At 37.4% G+C, this 21,265-nt stretch overlaps 1 protein-coding gene across 1 annotated transcript in view; it reads right to left on the bottom strand.

Moving 5' to 3' along the window:
• Positions 1 to 21,265, bottom strand: part of LOC139698690 (uncharacterized) — a 629,080-nt gene that overhangs the window by 244,140 nt on the left and 363,675 nt on the right. The window contains exon 4 of the mRNA XM_071597569.1: positions 372 to 505. Within this exon, the coding sequence (XP_071453670.1) occupies positions 372 to 505 (134 nt within the window). The remainder of the gene's footprint in view (positions 1 to 371; positions 506 to 21,265) is intronic.

The raw sequence follows: 21,265 nt of genomic DNA, 5'->3' as shown, positions 1-21,265 counted from the left end.
TTGGCGGTGATGATCGCGATATTTCAAATGCCTTACTTCTGGTACTGAAAGTGAGGATTTTAAAATAATAATTATGAAGAAGATACCAACTCACCACCTAGTATTCTTTCTTCAGTATACACTGAATCGACAATATTCCGTTATCCTATACTTATTAACTCTAAGGTAAAATTTGAGAACCCTACCACTGTTAGTTTAAACAATGTTCATTAGCTAAAATAAAAAATATAGGATACCATGACGGATAATTGTAGCGGTGCAACCAACAAGCACAGAAGGTTTGGCTAAGAAAAATTTTTCCCTTCTGTGATTTTAATTTAATGTAAAAATAAGTAATCAAAAGAGGGAAGAGATATTCATTCGTCCCTTACCTGTCTTTCGTTTACCAACCACGTGATGTGCGCCGGGGGATGTGACGGTGAAGATGTGCAGTTGATTTCTAACTTCTCTCCCACAAGATAGGACGATTTTCTTCCCCAAATCTCAGGATCCGACGTCTGTGGCTCTAAAATCAAAGAAAAATTATTTATCGGTGTGATCGATTCCAAAATATATTCAATCTTTGCAAATGTCACCAAAATGCATGAAAATGATTAGTGAGACGTCAAAGAAATCGAAAAGATAAGAGCAAAAAATAATTGGATATCATTCTAAAAACTATTTATTTTCAATGGAAGTATTGGCTGACGCATTATGCGACAGTATATGCGCTTGGCTTAGAATCGTGTTTTCTATCAATTAGATAGTATATAGAGTCATGTATAGAGTTTCAATCAAATTAAACCTCTCCTGAGAGGTAATAGCGCAAAACGAAAACTTGTGTTTTTTCGAGTTCCCCTCAACTGGTTACCCCGTCGACTCCGTTACTATAAAGGGAGAGATATTTTCTTCTGGACGGAGTGTAATGCAATTTGTAACGAGGAGGCCATCAAAGTTTTGAAAGAATTAGTGTATTTTTAGGGAAGTGGGAGACGAGATTTTCCTGCTCATTTAATTTGCAGGGAAAACGCAAAATAAGGGATGGAAAAATCTTGAGATATTGGATTTTGCTCAGTTGAAAGATGGACGACTGGATCTCAGTGGAGAAAAAGATACCAGTCATGAAATGGGCTTGTTAAAACTTTAAAGTTGAGTAAGCAATATTATGCCTTTGATGAGATGGGAAGGCGGAAAACCCCTAGTCGGAAGAAAGTCATGGGATATCTAAGGGAAGACTCTCATCGGAAAAAATAAACATGAAGTGTTTCAATTTAGGGTTGAAAATGCAAAACAACTGAAATCAATGCAGTATAATGGATATTATTATAAATAAAATTGATAAATGATATCAGGTAAAAATTTAAACAGAGTGTAATCGAGCCACCAAAATATGTCTAATGCACACGGATGCTTTAAAATTATATCACTTAACAGCAAAAACACTTTTTGTATTGTATCATGTTTAATATAAAGATTAGACCAAATCATAATTTTTTTTATTTTTTTTGATAGCATTATCCTGCGGAAGTTTTCCACGACCAACAGCAGCAACAGCCGATTGGTTATCACAAAGTTTATAATTGAATAAATTCAACTTGATACGACAACTCTTCCTACGAGTTTACAGTGAAATGAAGGAATAGGCAACTTAAGAGTGATTTCCAAAAACAAGGAAGAATTTTAGCCAGGTGAAAAATTTAGAATTTTCAAGATAATTTTTAGAATTTAAGTCTGATGGAGCAAAGGCATTGGGTGTTCACTCATTTCTTCTTTGCTTCAATGCCTTAAATTTCTTACAATAATCGGTAGGCTACTTCTAGATTCTCATGCTAATTTTTGATGCGCAGACTGTGCTCTTCAAGTTTTAAATATTATTCAGCTAAATTAGTGTTTTGAAAAAAATATCTGCCTAAAGTTTTTGAAAAGTAAACAGCATTGAATTTTCATTAATTATATAAATATACACGTTAGGCGTGCTGGGAATACTTTTGCATCTCTCTCTCGAGAAAAATATCGCCATTATTCTTATACTAACATATATACTTTGCACTAGGGTGTGCGCTCCTCTGGGTGTAGTTTTTCATGTTGTTATTTTTGCATATGGTATTGTTCCTTTTTACGGGTGGTGACCTTACATCCCCCGTCACACGCCCTTGCGGCGGCTTGCGGGGTATTATGTAGATGTACTAATATTTTTGTATATTTTTACGTACTTGTATACTCATATTTCTGGACAGGTCGTATAACTGTGATGTTACTGGAAAAACAAAATTAATTAATTTAAATTTTCCATTCAAAGGTTCTTTCTCTTTATGCCATATCTATTTTGTATATTATACTATTACGCTTAACTTGTAGTAATTTTCCTCAATGAATGGCTATATCATTCGAAAGCATTAAAGATATCATTGGCATACGTAAGGGCGTCTTTTAGTATCTTTTTTATTGTCATCCAATTGTTGTATAGTTTAGTAACATATAATTAGAAGTAGAGGGTTTTTCTACCAGCTGGAAACTCCTAAGTTTAAATCCGAGGGTATAAATGGCACTTCCGTAACCCAAGGCGTGTTATCCGAATATTCTGGTTGGGATGGCTAGTAGAAACTGATCTCCTCACCATTACCGTACCATTAAGCTTAGTGGGTAATGGAACGGCCTTAGGATTGAAGGCTGAAGCTTAGTTAGTGCAATGACTTTGATTTTGTATTCATTAAGTTTTTTTAGCACGTTGTATACCCGAATTCATCATTTGCCAACAAAGATTTTCTTAAATAATCTTCTTATGATATTTATGTACGAGTATCTCGTATTTATGTATCTGTGATGATTCTCATGGAATAAAAATTGTACGAGTATTAATAAAAAGCCAATCCATTCGATGACAATTTGCTAATTAACACATTTTTCTACTGATTTTGACCCAAAATTATCGGTTTCATACCTAATCAATTACAACAAAAAAATAAACATATCTCTTACGTATAGTCGAACTGCGCGCTTACGGCTATAGTACTTGAATATTTACACTTTCGTATCTGATCTGCAATACATGAATTGTGCCCGAAAGTTTCAAATATTTGTTTGATAATTTTATCGTTATATTTGCCAAAGATTGGGAAATTCCATCATATTTTAACACTATAATTTTGACTATTTGGAAGATTAAAATAAACTAATTAAAAAGCTATCGAGTGAAAGCATTTATGCATTGCAAGAAATGTTGATGGAGACAAATGAGACGAATGGCGACCCCACACGCCTTTCCATTTGCTTGCGTTGAAGCATGCTGTAATAATAAAAAAATCCCAATTTAGAAAATTATATCTTTTGTCAACCATGCAAGCATCTGAAATATCCCCGAAAAGGTGTATCTGAGAACCGTCTGAAAACTATCTCGATATTTTAATAGAAATGTATTTTACCATCACACCCACCCTCTTACGTTTGAATGCAAATTCGACCCCATTTTGTCTCAGAAACTACTTCACTCGTTAAACGCAGATAGCGTGTCGTCGCATGACGTTTATTAGAGACTCGTGCGTTATTAGAAAAAAATAACAAAATTACAAACAGTAAGCTCCGCGAAATTGAGAATGTCAGCGAAACCATTCGTTTCTCCCTCACCCCTCTGAGTCGGCCCATTCTCCCGTTCGGAAAATTGCGGCGAAGCCGTTGGATGGGGAGGGAGGGAAAGAGGGATGGCAGGGCGATAGAAATCAAACGAACGCGACGACGAACCCTGCAGTACGGTCGATGCTTTCGAAAACAGCGGGGCACGGAAGTGAAGAAGAACGAAACAAGAGAACAAACAAACGCCTCTTGGATCCGACGTGCTTTTTTTCCCTAACGAAGACCGAGAGTTTGACGCGATGTGGTTATCCATTGAAGAAGATTAACCCTGACTGCTGGCCGGCAGGGCAAGAGAAAGAAAGAGAGAGAGGAGGGTGTAGAGAAGCGAGAAAGGGACGTTGGGAAATGTTGAAGGAAGGGTACGAGGGTGAAAGGACCTGTGAGAGGGTGAGTCGGGTGGTGAGAGGAAAGTGGGGGTAGGGGCGGAGGGGAGAGGGTGAGATGGATCTTCCACTCGCATGCGAATCGAGTGACCTTTCCCTTGTTTTCAGGGCACTCAGCCTTGAAAATGCTAATGACTCAGGTGATTACACCGATTGCTCGTGACAGGGAGGTAGTGGGGGGGGGGGTTAGCTGGATGGGTAGGTTAAGAGGACGCTTCTCTTTCTCTTACCCTTTAAGTTTTCTGAAGGAGGGAAGGGCGGCTGTTGTATGGGTGGAGGCTCGGGGTGCTGGTGGAGAAGATGGCGAGAGCGGGAAGGAACAGAGGAGTGAGAGGGTACGATACTTGGGTGTGTGTGTGAGTGGTAGTGGGTGGGGTTGGGAGGAAAGAGGGAAGGAGAGTAAGCAAGCAGGAAGGTAGAGCATGGGCAAGGCACCAAACCATTAGGAGGGCGTGAATAAAACCCCTTTTTTCAAGCTTATTTCCTTCCTCCATCCATGTTTTTCTTTCCTTCTCCCATCATCCTCTCTCTCTCCCCGCCCCTCAGTTCACCCATGTCCTTTCTTTATCTACCAGCTCTCCCTGCGCTTAATTCCTTTGTCAAATTTGAGTACTCGCGGCGATCCGTCCTTGGTGAAAAGCCGATTCCCCATTGTGAATGACGACCTGCGTGTTCATGGGGACTTCGCTCCGAGAAAGTTTGGAAAAAAGATTATTTTCTCCGTGAAAATGTCGCCTTTTCTTCTCATCTGAATGCCATGGTTTGGGATTCGATTACTTCCGAAGAATTTGCCTTACAGCGATCAATTTCTTCGGGTTTTGTTCGATTTGGTGTTTGTTCAATGAACTTTGAGTTTTCAAGTTCAGGGTATGCTATTAAACAAAGTTCGGTGTGATAGCCATTCTTCCACAGCACAATTTATTTAGTGACATTATATATTTATTTGTAAACCTGTTAATTTGGCTAAAATATTCTGTTATTTTAAATGGAATTACAACCTAAAAAGTATAATGATATGTAACGAGTCAAACTCGATCTATCAGATCTGTAGATATGTTTCAAGTAGAAACCTTTTTTTATTCTTACATACGTGTACATTTGAATTTAAAATAGAAAGATAACTTATGATTGATGGGTGATTGCTCATTAAAGTGCTGATGGCATCCTTTTCATTGCACAAGGAAAAAACTATGAACCTTGAAATTAATTTTTACGGCAAACTCAACAGGTATTTCAATTATTTTGAATTTTTAAAAAAGCTCCTTTCCCGAGATATAATATTTCGATTAGCTGAAATGTATACCTGCCATTAGCTTATCCCCTTGATTCTTTGGTCATTTCTCATATATACACATGTGTCAAAATATAGATAGATAATATCAAGTATTTAAGTTAAAGACTATATTTATTAAAGGATACCTCCCTTCTCAAATGCCCGTTGCAGCATTTTATTGAAGCCCGTCTACCAATAGACAGTCATAGGATTATTAAGACAATTGTACAAAAATTTGATAAATATAAATAATCAAATTACATCTTCAAATAAGAAAGGCTAAGAAGTATTAACTGTATCAATCAAAATATAGGGAAAATAATATTTACTTGTTCATGATAAATTATTGTAAGACATTTAATCTGTATTAAATCTTCACCATGCTAAATAACCATATTCTAAATGTATTATAAAAATGATAGTCTAATATCCGTGTAAATTGTCCATAAACATTTTAAAAAATTTAAATTAAAATGGAGGATATTGATGGAATAGAAGCTAATTTAGAATCTCTACTGTCATTTTGCTAACCTAGATACTGACGCTACTAAATCATTGCCAATTAGTTAATCGTTAAAATGATAAGACCAAGTGTCTTCCTGGATGTAGACATACTAAACCTAATGCATTAAAATACTTATTTTCCATCCTCTGCAAGGAATTCAGAATGAACAGCTTCGATGTGCAAAGCACTTTTCAATAATATTTTTTTGGAGGAGTAATTTTGCAGGCGAACAAGTATAGCGTTGATAAAACGATTTCACGCTTCTTTTTTTCGTTAAAGCCGCGTGTTGCCCTGTAAGCGTTTCTCAGCTGAATTTCATCACTACCGCTTTGTGCAGTGCTTCGCTGAGGCGCTCGTGGTTCAACGAGGCAAACGAATCTTACGGTGCAGTTCCCCCGAAGGCGGATTCCTTCGTGCCTAAAATGAATGTGCAATAAGGCGGCTGAAGTTTCCGCCTCTTTCTCTACTCGCCTCCACGCCACGTTCTGCTAGCTCATGCTCACGGAATCCAGAGCAAGGCGATCGATAGCTATTTGCTCCAAAAAATAAAAACGAATGGCATTACTTCTTTCCTCTTCAGGGCAAAAGGTTACGTCATTGGCCAATCTCTAGGAAATAGACCCATGGACTAATGCCGCGAGCTGATGAATTCATTACGTATTCAGTATTTAACCCATTGTATAAGGTCAGTTTCCTTCAAGTTTTATAAAGTCATTTTATCCCTTTCTGAAATAGGGAAAGAGCACAAGTTCTTCTACCTTTCAACCTATTATGCATGTAATTTTAAGTAAATAATGCTCGGATTATTTTGAAACTATGGTTTTACTCTGGCTTAGGTTTTATCAGTAACTCAATTTTATGTTTTCTTTTTCAAATGAAAATTATATTTACTTGAATGTCATAACTCTTTTAACGTTATAAAAAGTTCAGTACATAAATATAATTTATGTTTATAGGCATTTTTAAATCATATGAATACCTAAACGTATACGATTGAATAATTTTGAATGCTATTCCGCGGAAATATGGTTGAGGTTATTTTTTTGGATATTTACTTAAATCATTATTCAAATTTATATATTTAAGAATTTTCGTTAAATCCTTAGGCACAAACCAATATGATGACGACATAATGGCTTATTAATAGTCATTTACACGTAAGTAAATATTCATTTATCACAATGAAAACTTAGAAATCAATTCATAATTAACGTATTTCATTGAATTATATGCTTTCTCAAATATTTGTGAAAAATTAAGTATTTTTTATCATTCTAAATGAGAAGGCACGATGTTTAATTCGTGGCCTTTTGGCGTGAAATAGGTTTTCATATCACTCAAATTATTTTAAAAAATCACAAAAAGATAATTATGAAGAAATTATTTTACATTTTTTACTTGATAAGTTTCGCTACGCTACGTTGCCATTTTCGCTTGATGCTTCAGAGGGACTCCTTATTTGCGAGCACGGTCGTAACCAAACGACCAGACGTGACGTATTATTAGCCGCTGTTAATCCGCGATTTCCCATTTGCAGGCTCGATATATATGGAAATACAACCGCATAGGAACCGTCGGTGCGTTTCTTTAATTACTCTACCTGTGCAACTGTGTACCTCTCGATTCGCGGATCTCGTTCTGAGTGTTTGTGCCCACTGTTTCAGCCTAATACTCTGGTGAGCGGACATCCGCTATGGTACGTAAGGAGCAGGGACCAAAGGGACCCGTTTAAAATTCAAGCGCTCAGTCTCCAGCAGTTCCTTGCACACATATTGAGATAGAACGTTGATGTCTATTAGAGGTTTAGTTGGCGATTATCATTTCATTGGAATATTTATGACTATATCCGGATATATTATATCTATTTAGTTGTTAAATAGTATTCATTTAGGTCCGTATGTCAGCACAAACAGAGTAAAAAATATTAACACAATGTAAATATTACATGTATAAATTGACGTAAGCAATGCATTGTGCATGGCAAAATGAACGTCGAATCCCGCAAGGTTGACTTCATCTCTCGTCTCAGACTTATGGCAAATACGGCTGAAATTTAACCCTCTACCAGAAATCAACCCTTCCCTCGGGATAATTTTAAGGGAGAATACACATCTGGCGGTCAACCTCAAGATTAGTATCAGAATGGAGAGGGTCGTCTTGATTCACTGGCAGGGATGATTTAGAATGTGGGGGCAGTGGGGACATCCCCGGTTCCCAAGGGTCATGAGAAAAAGAGTGGACGCGAGAGCAATCCACAGAGGTGTGGCTGAGTCGAGAGGTGGCGTGGCTGGGTGTGGTGCAGGAAAGAGAAAGGGTTAGGGGAGGAGGAATGAGAAGCGCTACTACATTTTGGAGCATTCCGTCGAAAAAGTGGCTTCATTATTCAAAAAAACGCTCCCCGACCCACCCCTATCCTTCCCTCGCGACCCTTAGGTGCACGTTTGGTTTGAAAGGTTGAATGGATGCGTGGAGGATGGATAGGGAGTGGGGAAGGGAGAAGGAGGAGGGAAGGGGTAGAGGGTGTAACTAGGCGGGTGGGGTAGGGGGTATGTGGTGAGGGCGGCGGGGATTTAGATATGGATGGGAAATGGAAGAGGAGCGCTGGTAGTGAAAAGTGGCAAGTGAAGGGGCGAGGTTAAGGCGGGTGGAGGGATAGCAATGGGGACGAGGCGAGATGGGAATGTGATGGGTGAGAGTGAGAAGAGGGGTTAGCGGAGTATTGTGGGGGGGGGAAATAGAATGAAGAATAGACGGAGGGATGAATGCGGACAAGGGAAAGTGGGTGAGAGGGAAGAGGAATAAGAATGTAAGGGACGGAAATGTTGGAAGGTGTTGAAGGTCATTACTCGTCCATCGAGACCAACTAAAAATTTCAGTTTTTGGCAATTCTATTGAATTGGAATTTCGATATTGTCTGCAACATTGACCTTCGCCCAAGATATTGTATTGTTCATCGCACGTTAACAGGTATGCTTTGACCTGTGTTTTGATGATTTCGAAATCTTTTTTAGCAACAATATTTGTATTCAGAGATTATTAATTTGTGGTCATTTTTGGAAAATATGGTCATTGGTTATGGGTTAAATATGGAAGCAATATGAAATTTCGTGGGTTAAATTAGATTTTATCTAAAATTAAACCGGGTAATGTATTCAAGCAAAGTTCCAACGTTTTCGTTCGAAGGACACATGACAATTTTAGCACAGAAATTTTCTAATGGTTGGGCTTGTTGAGCATACCAAATAGTGTGTACCCATCGATTTTACCGGAGATATTTCATATGTTTTTCTCAAATTGCAATTTTTTCCGGTTGAGATAAAGCCTATTGGAAACCTATTTATTTTGTCTACCTGAATTCAGAATCATGCCAATTAATTTTTCACAATGGATATAAAAACGTATGATTAGTCGTTTAACTCATCCTGCTTGGCTATTTAAAACCGAAAATAAAACAACAACTCTTCATTATCCAAACGCACTATTTTTTACATTAACTCTCTTCTCATATGCTATCCATTTATAAAATTATATAAATTAAAAACCAGTAGGGACAATTTTCAGGGCAATGGAAAGGGAGCAAACCTTAAAAAACTCTCTCTCTCGCGTCGTTGATTTCCGATAGTATACCTTTTATTATTCTACTCCTCTATTGGATTTATTCGATTGCTGTGCTCCAGTCTACTTTTTCTTCTTCCTAAGTTTTTATTTTTCGATAGATTATCATATACCTCCATATATATATATATCTTATCATATACCAAGATTGTCAATACCGTTGTCTCATGCACGCACTACATCTACGAACAAGATCTAAGCTTGGATTTTGTATGTTGGCGTGATGACCGTTTCGTTGAGTCTGAGAAGTTTTGGCAATAGAAGTTATTAGGGAAGGTGGCAAAAACCGTCATTTGCACCATTAAATATAGGTGGGCAATTCGATAGAGGAAGGATATTAAGGGAATGGGGGAAGGCTGGACAGTATCTCTCTAAGCAAGAATCGGGATTCTCTGAGAAAAAAACCTCGTTAAAGTAATCTATCGAATCATCATCGCCACTTTTTGTCTCGTAATTTAAATATTTGATGTGTATAATCATTTATCAGCCGTTCTCAAAGCATTCTCGATTCTTCATATATATATATATATATATATATATATATATATATATGTATTCATAATTCATTTCTTATATATTTTATTCGAGAGGTTTTAGGGATTTCCGTTTCGGTGGCTAATACGGGAAGATCATTTCTTTTTGACAAAATGTCGTGGTTTGTTGCTATTTGTTGCTTTGTAAATAACTTAAGTACAGTTAATGTTATTTCTGTCTTGACTAGAATAAAATTAATACTTTAACAACCTTTGTAGTTCACATTGTCATGTGTAACTACCCATTCGTCCTGGTTTTTGGGTCGCCTACTATTTTTTACGGAAGTCGGTCACCATATACATACACAACCTTAACTCCTACAGCAATTTACTTGGATTATTAAACCCCTATTGCATTGGATTATTAAACCTCAATGCCTATCTTTAAGTGCCTAAAAGAATTGCCTAATTGTCTCTTGCAAATACTCTCGAAAAACCAATGTCCAATGGAATAATTTTGGAAAGTACTATTCTGCCAATTTCTAATACACATGATGTAATTACAAGCACTACCCTCTTTAAATAATTTCCTTTTGGAATTCTCGGCAACGCAGAAATTCATTCTAGCTAAGGCTTTTAAGCTAGGCCATAAGATCTACCTCGTATAATAAGTTTTGTAAACATGTAGTCCAGGTTTTGCGATAGGAAAAGAGGGAAACATGGGAAATTGTGGAAAATTTTCCGAATAGAATACTGGAAATAGAAGATGAACATAGATAAAACAAAAAAAAATGCGTAAGTAATTCACTGTGGATACACATGCATTGTGTAAAACGTATCGGGATACGTTTCCGAAAGGTCCTTATCGGTACGCGTACAAGCTTCTTTGACGACACTTATGTTCCCATGGCGGTGTCCTTTGAGGGAAAATTTCACTTTTGCAAATAGGAATTAGTCTGCGGGTGCCAAGTCGGGACTGTTTGGGGGTTTGGAAATCATCGTATCCTTGCAGAAGGTCTTCGCAAGCAGCCACTCGACTCTGCTTTTGGTCGTCCTTGAGAGACTTTCGGCACGAGTTTATCACAGATATTTCGCATCGCCAAATTTTCAGTGATGATGGTGTGTACTGTCACCATATCAATGCCATTACGATCTGCAATCATGCTCACACTTAACCGTCGGGCTGAATTCAGCACTTCACGCACACGTCAGGAAAAAATTGTTGCCGATACTTTTTGTACAAACCTTGTAGTACTACATGATGTACGTATTTTAATCTGGATATCTGATTCGGTAATATATTTTAGAATTAATGGAAGAATATGGATGGCGTAACTCAGGAAGATTAATTTTTAATGAAAAATAATAAGGGGATACGGGTGAGGTGAGATTTTTGGAGCGGTTGATGAGGAAAGAAAAATTACCAACGAAAAGTAACACAGTTAATGTGGAAATGGAAGAGGTTCCCGTCGAGTTCTAAATTGCTCACCTCGCCATCTCAGTTGCTTCCACTGGTAACATGAAAAATTATTCCATATTTTATATTTAGATTGCTTTTCTTAAGAAATTTAAACATTATATTTGGATTGCTTATTAAATAATGTTTGGGTACTTTAAATAAATAAATAATAAATGTATTAATAAAATAAAGAGGGTTAATGGAATTAATACTTTTTTAAATTTAAACGTCATACGAGGGTAAGCTGAAAAATAAAGCACACGTGCTTGTAGGCTACAAACAAATTTGACCTTCAGAAGCATTCCTGGTGGTATGTGGAAGTAACATTCCCCCTCAATATGCATGCGTAAGTTTGAGGTCGTTTCATTCATCCAGTGTATTTCGAGAAGCGGAAGTATGGAGATGTATTCTAGTGCTATGCCAACGTGAGTTAAATAGCATGCTGTTATCGAATTTTAGACTGCTGAAAAAGTAATTCCTAATGATATTCATCATCGTTGAAAGGCTGTTCATAGGTCTACTGTAAATCAATGGGCAGTAAAATTTCGTGGTTGCGAGCATGGAAAAGCCATAATTGTTGATGAAACACGCAGTGGACGTCTGATCACTGCCACAGACGATAAGCATCGCAAACTCGTCGAAGATTTTATTCAAAATAACTGGCGAGTCACACAAAAGTGTATCGCAAACCATATTGGAATATCCAAGGAAGAAGTTTGACGTGTTAAAGGCAGCCTGGCGCCAATAATCTTGCAACTTGACAAACGCTCGTCCACACACCTCGCGCGCAATTGGAGAGGCTCTGTGAAACCTGAAATTTGAACAGATTCCACAACCTCCTTATTCCCGCGATTTTTTCCTCAACTCAAGAGACACCTCAAGGGTAATCATTACACCTTGGACGATGAGGTGAAGGCAGCTCTCAAGTCCTGGATCAGAGAAAAGTCGAAAGAGTTTTTCAGTGACGGAATGAAAAAAGTTGTTACACGTTGGGAGAAATGTGTTAGCCTTTACGGTGACTATGTTAAAAAATAAATAAAGGATTTTGAAACTTAAAAATTGTAATTTAATATGAGTTATACCCAAACATGGTTTTTATTTTTTTTCCCGCTCCACAAGCATGTGTGCATTACTTTTCAGCCTACCCTCGTAATTATGGTAAAGAAAAAGTTTTTCTTGACTGTAAAGAAATATCTTGCCCTAAAATTACCATCCTAAATCTAACTGTTGATAACATGAATCAATAGGGAAAAATTACTCTCTTCGCTAGGGATCATTTTGGTCACGGTGAGCTATTTCATGCTCTGAAATGTTTGTATTCTTGATTATAGATTAAAGAGGCTAGGTTTCATTAGACTGGCTGCAAGGAAATATAAATGTACGAGAGAGGAGTTATTCTGATTTAGTAAGGCCATGCATCTAATCTGTATACACATCTACCCACATCTGCAGCACATTTTCTTTTTTAATTTTTGCATATCAAGCGGCTCCAATCTTAATTCTTTTAAAAGGTCTGTAACACTCGTCTCCTTATCGTTACAAATTTTGAAAAATATTGAAATGTGTGGCAGGTATTTGGGATCATGGAAGAAATCGCAGATTAGAAATGGAAAACGTATGTGAGGAAATTAATCAAAATTCAGCGAGTTGGTCAAAAACGACGATAATTGCGCGACGTTTATAGAAATGCTTATGTATTTCCTGTATGTGAGTACATGTATTTATGAACTAATATTGTATGCCTCGTGCCTCAACACCCACCCCCCAATACGTCATTACTGCAACTTGTAGGGTATTATATATGTGTAGAGAGTCTCTCCGAAAAATAAATATAGCAAATCCAGATGAAAATAATGCAGATCAAAGTACGACTCATTAAAGTTTCTTAAAATAACACCCTCTTGAATCGACAAACCGATGCCAGCGCCTCTGTCAGTCGCGGTACGCTTCCTGGAAGGCCTCGACGGGGATCACATTCAGTGACCTCGTCAGGGCCTCTTCGGCGTTATCCAGTGCTCCAAAGTGGTTTCATGACCAGCTCCTTTTTATTCTTGGCAACAAAGAGAAGTTCGGCGGTGCCTAATTGGGGCTGCAGGGCGGATGGGTTGGCTTTGCCACCTTGTGCTTGACCAGGTACTCGGTCACATGGAAACGTTGTCGTTGTGAAGCCTCCAGTTTGCAATGATACACTTCCTGACGCGTGGCACCCTTTTCCGCAGTCTTTCGAGAACTCCCACGTAAAAATTACAGTCCACTGTCTGTCCTGTGGCTCAAAATTTCTGTGCTTAATGCCCTTAGATTCGAAAAAGACGATTAACTCATTCTAAACGTACTTATTTTTAGGACCGACCCTGCTGTTTGCAGATTTCATTTGCATATCTCTGTGGTACTTAATTTTCACGAAAATTATGTTTCTCTATCAGGAACCTATTCAGCATTTTGCATATATCATTTGCACTAGATAGGACAGTTAAATGCCATTCAAACATTGGACTCCATGCAAGGCTTGTCCCAGAAATAAGTAGAACAAATCTGGGGCAAAATTTATTGCCAATGAAAGTACAAATTAATTTTAACTATCCCAGGCCAGAATTATGTGAATATAGTTTTGGTGTTTAAATGTCAAAATAACAAAAAGAATCATATGAAATTTTCATTAATTGATAAAATCGTCATAGACGTTACGAAAGTTGCGTGTTTGATTTTTAATGCATTTTATAGTGTGATTTAAATCAGCTTTAAAGACTGTGAGCTTAAATTTCTGTTTAAATTTTCCACCAAATGATGACTTGTTTTGTCGATAGAAACACTAACAGCTTTACGGAGCTTTCGTAATGTGCTGGACAGGAGGAGTTATGAGACAGCTGACGGAGGAAAGAGCGTTGCTGAGGGATCGAGGGAACGGAATGAAAATGTGACGGGTGCCTGTGGTTGGAGATGAGGGATAATTAAATCTAGGCTGAGTCTCGGTTAAGTGTGTCAGCATCATTTAAAGGCGGTAAATTTTCGTCTTTGGCTGGGGTTCAAATTTTCCCTGCTGAGTGCTACCGCCGCGCTGCCAAACCTGATAAAACATATGCGATGCTGGTATTTCAGTTCAATTACCCCATTTGAATGCTCTCGTTCTTAAAAAAAATACAAGGTCAAAATCGATGATTCGATTCGGGTTGATTTATAAGATAACAAGAATTGCTTACCTTAGAAGCATCTAATAATTACAACGGTTAAACCCATCCCATACTCGATTAAAAAGAATGAATTAGAGGCAAAGGAAATGTTAAAGCTGGTCGTTGTTTTATAGAGATTTAAGGACATAGACAATGTAAGTCGAGAAAGATGAATAAACTTACAAGATATACGAGTAAGTAAAGGAAGAATCAGGTTGATCTATTCCAGAATCCTATTCTCTTCATGTTTAGCCCTAGGCACATGACACCCTGATGACTTAATTAAACAAACATTGAGAAAAAATTGGTAACACTTCCTGTTGAGAGATTTAAATAAACTAGACCTATTTTTAAATTACTTTTTGTCACCATGGTATTTCCCTTGAATTTTTTTCAGACCATTATGAACAAGCAACAAGGTGGTATCCCAGAGTTAATAGAGCTGTTTGAATTTCACACGCCGTCGGGCTTAGTACTGGATAAGCTCTACCATCACCTACCAAACCGACCTTAGGGTTGATTACTGTGTTTATGGTTTATATATACACACACCCACAAACACACACAACCATATATATATATGTATTATATATATATATATATATATATATATATATAATAGTTCTGTCCCTCTCTTCCTTGATAAAGGTGGTCACGACCACCGAAAATTCGAAAAATAGTGAGTCTCTTTTTTTGTGTGTTTCTGTGTGTTTTTTTCTGTGTCCACTAGTGCTAAGTGTTATAATTATATATATATATATAGAGATATATGTGTGTGTATATTTTTATATATGTATGCATTTTTTTATTTATTTTTCAAAAATCAGCGGCTGTAAATGTGATCTCAAACTCACATTTTGTAAAAGAGGTTTTCCTTAAGTGAGCACAAAGTAACGGTGGAAACCAGTAACTAATTAAGAATTCACTCTTGCTTGTTTAGCTTTAAATTGGGGGTATACGTTTTCAACTCACTCGACCTACTTAAAATCAAATGTAATTGCGAAAAAGTGTTCCCTATTTACACTGTAGATGAAGATGCCTGGGAGTTGTTGACATATGATTTAATGTGAAAGGAAACGAATTTTAAGAGTGAAAGTTTAAGACTGGGTGAAAGTAATGCCAGGAAGGTTAAGAACTCAAAGAGGAAGTCGAGACGCTAAAAAGATTAAGGCGTTGACACGACGTAACCTGGCAACAATCGTATGATACAAACGTTAATGGAGACGTTAAGAAATCAACCGTAAAGACAGAACTATACATGTTTGGTGATGCAATTGCAAGTGAAGGAGAAAAGAGGTGGGAATAGATCTGAACGAAGGCACGACTTTCAGTTAGGAAAAGTGAAAGGAAGTTTAAATTAGGCGTCAAAGTGTACGCCAAAAGCTTTTGTTCCAACAGAATATAAAAATGAATGGGAAGATGCGAAGATAATGGAAATGGCAGAAGTGGGTTATTCAATAGAGCCGAACTGAGACGGGGGTTTAAATTACACGCTTGAAAGCGAATAAAGTGGAGAAGATTAAGGAAGAGGAAGAGATGGAGATTATAATAAATCGAATAATATAGAAGAACGTGCGAAAAAATTGGAAGGAGGATTTTCAGAGCTTATCCCTTCTTTTTCTCACAAAAAAGGCTCCAAAGCTTTTTGAAAGATTTTATAAAATTCTCCAAATTCTTTCTCAAATTTTGGGATTGGAAGTGTTTGAGTATGACAATACCAAATATGAGTATCTGTCGGGACTGGGAGATTGCCGTTGCAATTGAATAAATCCATCTCTATGTTCACTCTTGCAATTCTTATGTAGAGTATACCAGTTAACATTGGTAGAAGGAAAAGACATTTGGTAAAGTCTTACATTTTTCAACATGTAAATTTTCTGATGATTATGGTGGCGTAACTTTTCTTCTTCTTCATGTTACTCTGCAAGCTAACGCTGTGGGGTATGGCAAGCAGTTATTTAACGCCAGGAATGCATCAAAAGTGAAGTTTTGCTTAGTTGTACGTGAAAAATTAATATGGAAAATATTTAATTGAAAGGACAGTATTAACTACGGGCACATGCATTATGGTACATTAGGCGTGAACTACCCTATATCTGTGGGCCGAGTTGCTAGTGTGAATTTGGTAGATTTCCCATTTTTCAAATTAATTTTATTTAGTCGGCTACCATCTTAGGTAGGTTTTGGATGGGCAAAGACTGAGTATGCAAATATTTCTTAGCATCTGCTAACAAGATACAACTTGATACTGGGTACTATAATAAAATCCTTGGTATATGTCTTTCCTACTTTCAACCTGTTCATTTCAGTAGCAACCATATTTATAGAAACAATATGCGCACCTATCCACTATTGAAAGAACCCCCTCTTAATGACGATTTTTCGAGACAGATTTAAAATGTGAAATGGAAACATTTTTAGAAGCATTTAGAGGTATATTCGTCAATATAAGTGTATTTTATTTTATAAAATCATAGCAAAACCGATAAGTCCTACTCTTGTTAGAATAAAATACCTTCAGTTCTAAATAATAAGAAAAATATTTTCCTTATCTTTAAATAAGGCATTTTAGATATGTTTAACGGCCTTTTTGTTACAAAGCGAACAAGTCCCCGTTTCATTATTACGCAGCAAAACCAAAAAGTTCTATTTCTACCAGATTTAACTCACAAATAGTTTTGAATAATTTGGCGAATATTTATAGCAATTCTTGACGGCGTATTTCGTTGATGAAAAAGAAGCATTTTAAAAGAACTTAGAGGTGTCTTCGTCAAAATTAATATTCTATATGCTTTCTCATGTAATTATAAACCCCGTTTCCCGATAACACTTTCCCTATGAAGGAAACCAGCATAAAAAATGTAGAATCGGTAAAATATTTGGTTACTACGATAACTTAGGACATTTGGAGTTTCCTGAGGATATGTATGCGTCAAATTTGGGTAATATCAAACAAATAGTTGGGATTTATGAAATGAATTCTTGGGAAATGTAATGAGAGGGTAAAAGAGCTCTGTTATTTTATGTTCTTAGCCCCCACCTAGAGTACGCTACAAGTGAATGGGATTATCACGAGGTAGGCTTAGTGTTGGAACTAGTTCAATTGCAACATAGAGCCGCTAGGTTCGTGAAAAGATGTTATGAACGAGATAGCAGTGGCACGAAAATATTGGAAGAGTTAGGATTGGAGCCACTAGTTGAACCTACATTGAAATGCAGGTAAAATTTACTCCGTAAATTTGAGGCAGGTTACTTAACCGAGGATGTTGTAGACATATTTCGGATCCCGACTTACAATGGTAGATCATATCACATGCTTAAAATCAGGGAGGTAGATGGAAGAGCGGATAGATTAAAAATGTCGTTCTTTCCTCGTATGATTAGAAATCAAAATAGATATAACTGAAGAAACTAAGGGGGTAAATACAACTGATAGTGTTTATATTTTGTCGATATCATGCATACAATTTAAATAAACTTATCTTTATAACATTGTTCCGGCATGATTTGAATATACACTATTATTAAATATTCCTGCATATAAGTGACTTCTGTCGTGCGATCAACTTTGTGCGAGTATATACTGATATTTGTTTAGAGGTGCAACTATTGTGATTGTTTATGCATGGCTGCTGGTCTAACACCCCCCGCCACACGCCCTTTCGGCGGCTTGCAGATGTATTGATCAGGAAATGGTCTCGTTGCAGTTATCCTTCGGAGTTGCAAAGAAACATCTGATTTGCCATATTTAGTTGATGATGAGTTTTTGTAGGACGAGGGGTATTGCATTAGAACAATTGCTGAAAAGGAGTTATTAAAATTTAAATGATTATAAATGGAGGAAAAATATGAATGATATACCGTTTTTGTGGTAAAGGAATTAAAATTCGTACGAATCATTTTTTAATTAATAATGCTCTGCAATCTTGTGAGTTCCAAAGGGAAACTACATTTGTTTCAATTAGGCAAAAACCATTTTGTCTAGTGTGGATTAAAAGTATTGGCAAGAAATGTTTTTTTATTTTTTTTTCGGATATTTACGTCATTAGCGGAAATTACGTTTAAAATTTCAGTACTAATGAAATTTCGACTTCGCGGAAATCTAATGCGTCTTGTTAAAGTCAAGTATTGCGACTGGAACGTGACTTTCTCCGTCTATTCCTTTCTCTATTAGCATTTTATCCTATTTCATATCCCTCTCTGTTGATTCGACTCTTATTCATTCTCACTAGAGAATCGAACACGTGTAGCATGCGGAAATATTTCATAATCCTCTATTACTTGCTTATCCAATCCATATTTTTCCTTTGGCCACTTATTTCTAAACTTGTTTCCTTTGTTTTTACCCGAAACACTATCATCAAATGACCCATATCTGCCGCATAATACAATACGCCTGTATTTATGCGTATTATGGGGTGCCCAAATATTCCCATGCTGTAAACTGCGCAGGCCTTATCTTCCACCTACTCACGGGATAAGCTAATAAATGTTTTGTTGTAGGTATAAACGTTATAATAGTATCATCTCTGCCCCTAATATTTCCATTTTCTACTCAAATTCTTCCTTCACATTAAAGCCTTTGACTCAAATTCGTCAAAAAAAGCGCACTTTACTGCGTAATCGTACGTAAAAACCGATTCAAAATTTAAGGCTCATCTGTTTTCGACTAACTCTCGCAAAGAATAGAAATATTTCAAGATACAAAAAAATATTTCTTTTGACGACCTTGGCGGCGTTGGAAAAAGTATCAGGATCGTTTTCATTAGTATCATGTGTCTCATGGATTGGCTCAAGTCAAGGCAAGTGGCGGACCTGAGTGACGGAGAAGGAGGGGGTGGTGCTCAGAGTAGAAATGAGAGATTCCTCCGCGATATGAGTCTTTAAGCTCACGCATGTTCGTTCGTTTGTATCGGTGAGTGAGCGGAAAGGGGGAGTAGACGGGTGGGGAAGGGGTGTGTGGGGAAGGGTGAGACGGGAATGTGGGAGAGGCGGGGGAATGATAGAGTGGGGTTGGGGGTGGGGCGCAGGGCGGGGGTTGCGAAGAGGGGCGGAACGTTGCTTGGGAAAGGTTGCTGGAGACGTCACTCGGGTATTCCCACGGGAACCCTCATCTTATCCATCTCCTCCCTCCTCTTTTCTGCCAACATGAAGGGAAGAACGTCGATGGCTGGATGAAGGAGAATCCAGGGGTGGTCGCGCGGCGAAATAACGTATTTTTTTCGCAGTATTTGGTTTTTATCGCGGTAATCGATGTTTTTAAACGAGTTTTCACTTCCAAAATTACTTTGGCTAATAAAAGGGAAAGCCTAATATTATTCGTGTTAATGATAGGTGATATTTAGGTTATTTAGTTTCTAAAAAAATTTACAATGCATTACGTCAGTTAGAACTAATCCTCAAAGGAGTACAGTATCATAACCAAGGAATGATTTCATAATCGACTACGACCGTTTTGGTCAATTTGACTGTTGCAATCATTGTTTTCATAGTTTAAAGTACTTAGTAGTTTACTTACATTCTCCTCCTTTTCTACTCTCCTGCAGGAATCTTTTCTTCACTGCATTGCAATCGAGCTACGAAATTTTAGTGTGATTTGATTACCGCCATTGTAGGTTTATCTACGTGGAAAATTTACCATGATTTACGCCGAAGGAGATGGCTTTACAAGATTACATCTGGTTAAACTACTAGTCATCCTGGCGGGGAATGATGGGTTTTGGGATGGCACCGAAGGACAGACGCGGCAGAAGCGGGGGGAGGGTGTCGGGTGGGTAAGGTTATGTGTGAGGCATGGGTGTAGGAAGTGGAGGAGGATGGGGAAGTGGAATAAGTGGAATACGGACGACTAGAAGGGGACGGGTGGGAAGTTCTCACAGTTGCATGAACGTTGAGAGAACATTTTTTCCCTTGAGTTCCACGGTTCTCCCTCCGATTCATCCCCATTTCCAAACCCTCCTTGTCGCCCTACTTCTTCCTCTCGCAATCTCCCTACTTCTCTCCCTCAACCTCTCTCTGCTCCCTTTCCATCGGAGCTCATGAATGAGTGAGGGAGGAAGTGGCCTGTTTAAGAGGCATAGAGAGGGAGGGAGGGGAGTTGGCAGGATGGCGGGTAAGTGCCGAATGAATGGAGGCAGGAGGCGTGGCGATGATGAAGGATGGAACGCAAAAATGAAGGAAATATTGCGGAAGGAATGTATAAAAATTTATTTTCAAGCCATAGACTCCATGATGGGTAAGATAGCCGTATTTTTTTGGAAGAAATCAAGTGGCCAGGGCTTCTGAAAGTGGACCGCAATACAGAACTGTGAAACGCGCTGATATACGCGCTTTAATCACTAGTAAATACTGCGATGTTGATTTAAAACAGACAAAAAATTTTGAAGCACAATTAATATATAACGGTATAGCATAAAAGGTGAATTTATTTGAATAATATAGTATATTTAGTGATCTGTTGAATTATTATTAGTTTTTCTTTTTTTACCCACATGTCATACGTAATTTTGGAGACATTAATTGGGTAATATTCATGTTATATTTTTAACTAATACAAGATTTCAATTCGAATTAAAATATTCAAAATTAAATTCTGTCGCATACGTTAATCTTAAGGTAGCTTCGGATGGTCAAGTTCTCAATATAATTTCATCTTAGAATCCATTACTAATATCATCATCCAGGTATATAGTTTTAGATACAGTTAATTTAGGTTTCAGTAAATTAGTTGGCAGTTTCTATGCATATATATATATATATATATATATATATATATGTATAT

Source organism: Hetaerina americana, unplaced genomic scaffold (genome assembly GCF_022747635.1).
Source record: "Hetaerina americana unplaced genomic scaffold, ioHetAmer1.1.p SCAF_10, whole genome shotgun sequence".
Classification (NCBI taxonomy): Eukaryota; Metazoa; Arthropoda; class Insecta; order Odonata; family Calopterygidae; genus Hetaerina; species Hetaerina americana.
Note: the sequence above shows the minus strand (reverse complement) of the source record. Positions and strands in the feature narration are given on the sequence as shown.